Source organism: Nanorana parkeri, unplaced genomic scaffold (assembly GCF_000935625.1).
Source record: "Nanorana parkeri isolate BGI_ZX_2015 unplaced genomic scaffold, ASM93562v1 scaffold634, whole genome shotgun sequence".
Taxonomy (NCBI): Eukaryota; Metazoa; Chordata; class Amphibia; order Anura; family Dicroglossidae; genus Nanorana; species Nanorana parkeri.
The window spans coordinates 481496-490831 of record NW_017306902.1 but is presented as its reverse complement, the minus strand read 5'-3'; the positions used below and the strand labels follow the sequence as shown (position 1 = coordinate 490831).

The window sequence follows — 9336 nt, the reverse complement described above, 5'->3', positions numbered from 1 at the left end:
AGCTCAGAACTTGTGCATGCAGCCATGCCCCCCCCGACGCCTCGAGAAGTGATGCGTGGGTCCAGATTTCTAACAGGTCCAGGATTCTACCAGAACACCAGGTCAGGTGATGGAAGGTGATTGGCTGGTTCATCTCCATTCGGCTATTTCCTGTACAGTGTACAGACATTGAGACCTATGAACAGGAAGTTGGTTCCTCCTGTGTATGTGTTTGGGAACATTAAATGGGGTATTTTGTTGCCTGTCGTGTTGTCACTCTCCAGGAACAAGGAAACTAATAATGGTGCGTAATTAAGATTTATGTTCCGTTGCTCTCTCCGCATTATTGCTGCACAGTAAATATATCTGCCATAATCAGCAATTACCATACAGCCGCTCGGCTTTGTTCCTTACCAGTCTGAGCTGAAATAAATCGCACTTCAATTTGTACTGTAAGATCGCCGTGCTGGGGAAATGAACACAGAATTCAGGTGCCAGTCAGACCCGTCTTGGCATCAAAGGAGCTGATGAACACATTCCCATCGTCATCAGTAGAAGTCTGCACAAAGTTCAGGGGTGGTCCCATCAAACTGAACTCCGGGATGAGCCAATATTACCTAAATATAAGATCCATGGGTATTCTTCTTGTATCTGAGCTCGGTGTATTTCTTCTAGATCTGTGCAGTAATCTTACTTCCTGTAATAAAGACCGCTCACTGCTGATCTCTCTCCTTGTGCAGGGTGACTGGTCTTGTCTCCGCCCCCTTCTGTAATATAGACCAGTCACTGCCGCTCTCTCTCTTTGTGCAGGGTGACTGGTCTTGTCTCCGCCCCCTTCTGTAATAAAGACCAGTCACTGCCGCTCTCTCTCTTTGTGCAGGGTGACTGGTCTTGTCCCCGCCCCTCCTGTAATAAAGACCAGTCACTGCTGATCTCTTTCCTTGTGCAGGCTGACTGGTCTTGTCTCCGCCCCCTTCTGTAATAAAGACCAGTCACTGCTGATCTCTCTCCTTGTGCAGGGTGACTGGTCTTGTCTCCGCCCCTCCTGTAATAAAGACCAGTCACTGCTGATCTCTCTCCTTGTGCAGGGTGACTGGTCTTGTCTCCGCCCCTCCTGTAATAAAGACCAGTCACTGCTGATCTCTCTCCTTGTGCAGGGTGACTGGTCTTGTCTCCGCCCCTCCTGTAATAAAGACCAGTCACTGCTGATCTCTCTCCTTGTGCAGGGTGACTGGTCTTGTCTCCGCCCCTCCTGTAATAAAGACCAGTCACTGCTGATCTCTCTCCTTGTGCAGGGTGACTGGTCTTGTCTCCGCCCCCTCCTGTAGTTTTCTTCAGGCAGCCTGTAGTGGGTGGAGCCTTCTGGGCCCCTCCCACAGCTCTGCTCTCTGCAGAGGCCATGTACAGCACAGTGATGATGTCACTGCTATTTTTACAAGATATTAACTGGGTCTGCAAAGGCATCTGGTGCATAGAAAGTGGATTCTTATCCTTTACAGGTATTGATGAATAAATTATAAGGTGACTCAACTTTAGATTTACCAAAGTTATATAATATGAGGACCCTCCTAATCTACCCAAAGTGTATGCAATTAGGCCGGCCCTTACACTACATAGTTGCTGGTAAATCTAAAGGAGATTGTACAATCAGATTGTAATGTGTGTGGTGGGCTTCCCCGTTCCCCTGCCCCCGTTCACACCAGGGCAGTTCGGTCATGTGGATGCTCCCTGAGCTATTTTGTTCATGCTGATCAGCGCATTTTCCATATAGATTGCAATGGAAACGCGCTGATTTGTGCGTTTTTGGGTGTTTTTAATTGTGTTTCAGCAAAAATGGCCAAAATCGCCCTTTTAAAATTTGCACGGAAACCGCGCTGAAACGCATCCGCACTGGTATGAATGGGGCCTTGGGGTCACCATACAGGTTACAATCTGACAGTACAATCACCTTATGGCCCCGTTCACACCAGGCTGGATCGGTCGTGTGGATTTGTCCACGCTGAACCGCCGCCGACATGAACGATCCCATACATTACTATGGGGACCGTTCATGCAAGCGTGTGGCTCCGCGCGATCCAAACTGCCTGCCGCCCAAAATGCTCCCTGAGCTACTTTTAACGCGCTGATAAGCGGGTTTCCATATAGATTTCAAGGGAAACGCGGTTTAAATTGCGTTTCGGCGCTGACACGCGATTAATAAAGCCCCAAAACACCCTTTCAAAAATCGTATGGAAACCGCACTCAAACGCTTCCGCCCTGGTGTGAAGGGGGCTTTAGATCTAACAAAACTATATCATATGAACATCTACCTGAACTGATCAATCTGTATCCAATCAGGTCGCCCCTTTGCTACATTGTTGTTGTACAGATTGTAACGTGTGGGGGGCTTAACAGGAGGACACAGAAAGCAAAACAAAAATGGGGGGAGGGGATGGGGGAGGTAACTATTCCCTAGTGTTTGGCTGTAGACACTTAACGACATAGTTGAGATGAGATATCAGCCACACGTGGAGTGCGTTGTTTTCAGTGGTCAGCCGACTCATAGACTTGCATTGTGAGAAGGAGCAGGAAGCAGAGCCTGAGTATGTAATCAGCTTTACATGGCGGCTCCCATGGACTTGTGTGATGACATCTTATAAACAGAACGGATGAAAAACATGACTACAATGCGATAGACATTTACCTCCAGATGATATATTACAGGGGTGGTGAAGGGTTAGTTCAGGGAGGCAACCTGGGCACTATCAGTCATTTTGGTGTCACCCATCCAATGGCGTCACCCGGTGCAGGCCGCACCCCCCCTTGTGACGCCACTGCCCGGCGGCATTCCTTATCCTGCTGGATGATCACCCCCTCTTCAGAACAAAGGGCCCCGAAGCAAAATTTTAGTTTGGGCCAACCTCCCAAGATCACACCGGCCGTACCCCTCTGATAGCGGCGTTCTATCAAAGTTTGTGACTATGTTAGAATGTGTGACCGGTCACACATTTTAACGCAAACCCGCCCATTTTTTTGCCGGTGGAATGTGTGACCGCCCATTAAGGTGCCCATACACTGCACGATTATCGTACGATAATCGTATGCGATCGGTTTTTCGTACGATAATCAAGCAGTGTGAACGGAGACGTGCGACCGTTTCTACTGTACGGTCGCACGTCTTCCGTCGAACCAGCATGTTCGAAAACCAGCCGGGAATCGTACGATTCTCGGCTGGTTAGAACGGTGCTCGGAAGACAAATGCCGAACGGGCCGGTGTGCGCACGCGCACACTGCCCCGTTCAGCATTGCGGTCATCGGAAGCCCGCCCCTCAGGGGGGCGGGCTTGCGATGATCGAGAGTGCGATCTGCCTGTCCAAGATAGGCAGATTGTACGTTTTTTTAATCCCTGTACAACCATCGCAAGACTAACGATGGTTGTAGAGTGTATGGCCACCTTTAAGTCAAGCATTCCAATGCTTTCTCAGCTGTTCCAGGGCAGCTTGACATCGCAGATCGCATGTGCAGGAGAACCGATCTGCCCTGGAACAGCTGATTGCCCTGAAATGTCACTTCTATCCGACTTTGTGAGTGTGATCTCACATTTCACCGCACTCACAAAGTCGGATAGAAGTGAGATTTCTGGACCGATCAGCTGTTCCAGGGCAGATCAGTTCTCCTGCACATACCATGTGCGAGGCCGATCTGCCCGGGAACAGCTGACAAAGCGTTGGAATGCTTGACTATTGGCGATCACACATTCCACCGCCGAAAAACTGAGAGGGATTACGGTAAAATGTGTGACCATGTGTGACCGGTCACACATTGCAACCTAGTCACAACCTTTGATAGAACAGGGGTCCTGACTGTAATCATTTAATCAGAGAAATAGATTATAATAGGCACATGAGTAATGTTCCCTATGATAATCAATTTTTCTAATTAAACGTCGACAGAAGCCAGTCGGCATTGTGGGACCCCAGGGAACCTGCAGTGCACTGCCCCATATACCACAAAGGGGGGTGCCCAGGACCGCACCTCACTGGGCCCCCCCACAGCCTCAGGCCCCAGGAGTATTCCCCCCACAGCCGTACCGGGAGTAGTTCCGCCCCTGCCCCTCTTCTTTTTGCCAGCGTCCATCACCAAGTTGGCCGTCAGCAGTGAAATGCACATGACGCCATTGCACGCGTGTGTAATAACGTCACGTGTATGCGTAATGTTGTGTGCATCGGGTGACACCGCTGGGTTTTTTTTTTTTTTTTTATCCCTTCTCTATCCAAAACATAAAAACATTGACTATATATACACACACACACACACACACACACACACTTGTAAAATGTTCTATATTATGTTATATAAAAGTCTGACATAAAGCAGGTAGGCAGAACTCGAAGTATCTATAAAAGTCTCAGGTGTGCAGGCTCTAGCAGGGTAATATGAATCAGCAAAGAGGAGAAAGAAAAAGCGTGCGGGCGGCTGACTGCAATCATAGAAACGAGCGAGGCAGAGCGAGTGTATGCAAATGAGGTGTGTAGTAGGAGCAGGCGCTGTGCATGCTGGGCTGTGATCATGGTGGTGTACGGACAGGAAGGAGGCTGGAAAGCAGCCGGGAGCCCCAGATCTCCGTAGATCTGCTGGAGGTCACCACCGGGCATGGCTGGGTGGCGGTGAGGAGGGTCGGCTCACTCGGGAGATCCTTTAAAAGGCCGGCGAGTTCCTGGTCGCCGCCATCCGCTGGCTTTCCGAGCAGCTCTACAATCGTGCTGCAGTGAGTGGTGTGTGAGAGCACGGCGGTGATCCCTCCAGGTTCTCCTGATCCCCGAGCTGTGGAACGTTGTGGATCTCCTGGATACATTATCATACCTGGAGGAACCCAGCCAGAAGGGAGATGGTGCCAGCCAGCCCTGGGAGATGGTGACATATGAAGTGTGTTGGAAGGACCATGGTTGAGAGGACCAGCAAATTTTTGCTGATCTTAGCTGGCTCTGTGTTTTTCATGCTGATTCTGTACCAGTATGTGGGGCCGGTGATGAATTTGGGATCTCCCAGTAGGTACTACCAGGAGGATCAGGACATCTTCCCTACTCCCGATCCCCACTATGTCAAAAAGTACTTTTTCCCAGTGAGGGATCTGGATCGATCCTTGACCTTTGACATGAAGGGGGACGATGTGATCGTGTTCCTGCACATCCAGAAGACGGGGGGCACGACTTTCGGGAGGCACCTGGTGCAGAATGTCAGGCTGGAGGTGCCCTGTGACTGTAGACCTGGTCAGAAGAAGTGTACCTGTTACAGACCCAACAGGAAGGAGACCTGGCTGTTTTCCCGATTCTCCACTGGTTGGAGCTGTGGACTGCATGCAGACTGGACCGAACTCACCAACTGTGTGCCAGGGGTGCTGGACAAAAAGGAGACCTCCATGAAGAACAGAAGGTGGGTAAGGCCGAGAGGTGCCCTTGAGCCTTCTTTGCCTGGGGCACAGGTGGGCACAAGATGCAGGTTACTCTTAGGTTGCGCAACTTATGTCCATTGCAGTCATGGCATGTTGGAATTTGTAGTTCTTTAATGTTTACTTGTTGGGGTCCTTTTGTAAATCGATGGATTGAACGAAAAGGAGAGAAATAATTGTAACTGAAGTGCCCCCAATTGTGTGGTCACCCAGTTTCTTGGAGAACAGCCCTTGAGTATTTTTTGCCTGGGGCAAAGGTGGGCATAAGATGCTTGTTTTCTTAGGTTGGGCAACCTTCGACTCTTGTAGACATGGCATGTTGGAGTTTGTAGTTTCCTAATGTTTAGAGGTTGGGGGTCCTTTTCAAAATCAAAGAATGATTTAAAGTACCCCTGATTGTGTGGTCACCCCCTTTGAGAGCAGCTCTTGGCTATTCTTTGCTGGGGTCAACGGTGGACACGTGATCCTTGAGAGCAGCTCTTGACTAGCCTGGGGAAAAGGTGGGCACAAGATGCTTGCTACTCCTATGTTGGGCAACCTGTTTCTCTGAAGCCATGACATGCTGGAGTTCATAGTTCCTTACTCTCTAGAAGTTGGGGTCTTTGGTAAGTCCAAGAACCCCCGATTGTGTGGTGTGGTCACCCCCGAGAGCAGCCTCAACCTTGAGAGGCAGATGTTGCCTCCATCATTATCACCCCCGATGTGAGCCGTCACCTTCCACAACCCTTGGTAATCCAATTTAGCGAGACACATTATTATGTCTACCTTTAACTTAGGCGTGCCTTAGACAGAATCTTATTCATCTCATTGGAATGAATTATTCCGATTTGCAGCACTCGCCTCTTCTCCCTAACAAAGAAAGGTGCTACAGAAATCAGAGATTTCCAAATTCCTCCTTTTCATAGCCATCATCATAATATTATTTGTAGGATTTCCTATGTTCAGGTATCATTTTTCCTTTTTCTAAGGTTAGCCAACCTGAGACTCGACCCTTGTATCCATGGCATGCCGAGTTTTGTAGTTCCATACAACCGAGCTGGACAAATCCCAGGAGCCAGGTCACCAATGCTCCTTTAAAAATTGCAAGAAGCCTCCAACTTTTTAGGTTTTCCCCAGTTGTCAATGGACATGCGCCTAAAAAAAAAATCCAGCTGGCTCCTGGATTCCATATTAATTTGCCCATCCCTGCCATACACTATAGCAAGCCACATTCACCTTACATTGGAATTAGGTGTGACTGTAGATGGGTGGATAGTTATTTTCATATTTATTATTATTATTATTATTATTATTACAGTATTTAAATTTGTAATACTTATTTTTATACTTTTTAATAATAATAATCCTAATTTAAATGTTAAGTACTACCAGTTATTCAGAGGTTCAGCTCTAGCCAATTATCTAGTATTGATAAATACATACAAATATTAACTAGTATTGATAAATAAAAATATATTGTCTGATATTGATAAATAAAAAATATAATCTAATATTAGTAAATACATACACATATTATCTGGTATTGATAAATAAAAATACTGCTGAAGTTGGGTATTTACAATGTTCACGTTTGTTTATATCTTACATTCTCTTCATCAGTATTATCATTTCCTTCTGCAGACCACTTTTTCCTACATTCAGTTCCTTTTGCAGACCAGCGTTTCCTCTATTCAGATTTCTGTTTTTTGTTTCTTTGGGTGTCGGTTATCTGGCACATAGTTTATAAGTAAACAACCTTTTCTTTCTTGCCTATAAAAATGATTATTCTAGACAGTATTGTTTTTTTTTTGATTTGTGCAATCCATGACCGGACCCAGAGAATAGATTTATACATCTGATATATTCTTATTTCCAGAAAACTTTTTTTGCCATAGATCAGTCGGCAGAGAAGTTGAAATGGAACTACAGCTGAATTCCAGAACTGTTAAACATACAGAAAACATGCTGCAGGTTCAATATTGTAAAGGGGGGTTATAAATGAAGGCAGACCTAGACAATGTGACGTCCTCTGTTTCTTACGTCGAAGTCCCTGATTTCTGCAGAACATCATTTGCTGAATTTTATAACCTTAATTTTGCTACATAATTTATGACTCCGTAGTGCGTACATGGGGGAGTAGAGCTATATGTTAGGAATCATTCTCCTTTTATTAGACTCTGAGAAGCATATTGCTTTACTCTACAGCCTGCATAGTTACTCCATAGACCTACACATATGCAGTATCGAGTGACAACTTCTTTCACAGTGCCTGAGGCTCAGGGTTTTCAATAACTAACAACAATATACCTTGTACATAATATATTGCCTAATACCAGCTTTGCTTCCTGATATTTTTCCTGGCATGCCACTCCATATTAATGAGGTTGGGGTGACTACCGGGGTGAGCTACATCTGACCACGTCTGTGTCATTGACAACTGCAGTGCTCACGGATAACCTTCCTTTTCTTTCTGAAGTCAGTATAATGGGATAACGCGTAGGAGATGCCATACTCATAGCTGCTGATGTGTGAAGACGTAGGCTGCCCATTATACTGGTTGATATTTTACACCGTTGTGAATATGAGTCTTGGGTAAAGGAAAAAAGTCATTCATTTAGCTTAGGAAACGTGATGAGTCTTATACTTTTGTATCTCCTGAACATTCCTGTTCCTGAGCAATTCTCCTGGACATGACAGTTCCAGATTGCTCAATCCTTGATTATCCAGATTGTCAGGAATTTCTCGTATCTTGATTTGCCAGGATTTATGAATTATGTGATTCCCTGCCGATCAGGTGAATTGGCTCGTTCCCATTCAGGAAAAATCAATTATTTGCAATTTGCCTGGAAAATATCAGATCCACTCAATCTGCTCATCTCTGCTTGCTCGTAATTAGTAGATAGTGAACGGCTGATCATTAACCGGTGCGCCTTATTCTGAAGCCCAATAGTCAATGGTGTCCAACGCCAACGTTGTTTTATTTTATAATAATGGAATAAATGAATCTGAAATGAAATTTCTTTTTTTTTTGTTATTGTGCAGTTGTTCATAGTCAAAGAAAACAGTGGCAGGGGGACTTTTCTAATGCCATGGGGCTTGCCAATTGGAGGACACACATTTGTTGCAATTTAGCTTTTAATAAACACCCGTATGGTTGGCTTTGTTTTAATTTGTCCCGTGCCAGTACATTAGGCTCAGTGAGATACCGAGCAATGCTTAGGTAAATAGCTGGTGTAATACCAGCTGCTGCATTAGCCTTGCAGTCACTCTCAGCCATACACATAGACAATTAGAAAACTGCCTGCTAACTATATTAGGCTTCTTCATTAGAGCGGAGCAATGACCCTTAAAAAAACGTTTGGTCTTTTCACTTTGCTGCAATCAGATGACTGGAAGAGAATTTCCAGTTGGGTCATTTCCTGTTTACCTTCTTTTTTTGTGTTTTCTGAGTTAACCTATATAAGTAATATTTGCTATAGGGCGAAGAGAGATGTTGAGAATTCCTTCCCTTCAAAAATAGCATTTTATTTATTTTTTTATAGTGCATGCTTATAGCACCTACAGAATCAGTAGCGCTGTATAGACTTTTCAGATCAGTTCATGTCTCATTAATTCTGATCTGCCTTGCCATAGTCATCCAGGAACACACAGGTCAGAGCCACTTTTCGATATGTAGGTTATGATTTTTGGAGGCCACCGTGAGTTGTTTGCAATGTAAAGTAAATCTTTTGTGTTCTAATAGATTTTGTGAGCTGCAATAAAACGGCCACTTTCTTTAAACGCCACCTAATTAGATCTGAATGCCATCGCATTGACATGTAAGTGTGCAGAAACGAGGGTTTTGTTTTGCCCCTTTTGTGGGAGAGCTCTGAAGGTGTTTTTGTTTGTTCGTTCTCCAAGGTGTGGACTATCCTTGATTCAGATGTAAATGCAGAATGCTGGTGGAGAGG

At 45.6% G+C, this 9336-nt stretch overlaps 1 protein-coding gene across 1 annotated transcript in view; it reads left to right on the top strand.

Annotated features, from left to right (window-relative positions):
• Positions 1–4505: 4505 nt before the first annotated feature.
• The window catches only part of HS6ST1 (heparan sulfate 6-O-sulfotransferase 1), a 129375-nt gene continuing 124544 nt past the window's right edge, over positions 4506–9336 (top strand). The window contains exon 1 of the mRNA XM_018563125.1: positions 4506–5391. Coding sequence (XP_018418627.1) covers positions 4880–5391 — 512 coding nt within the window. The 5' untranslated portion in view covers positions 4506–4879. The remainder of the gene's footprint in view (positions 5392–9336) is intronic.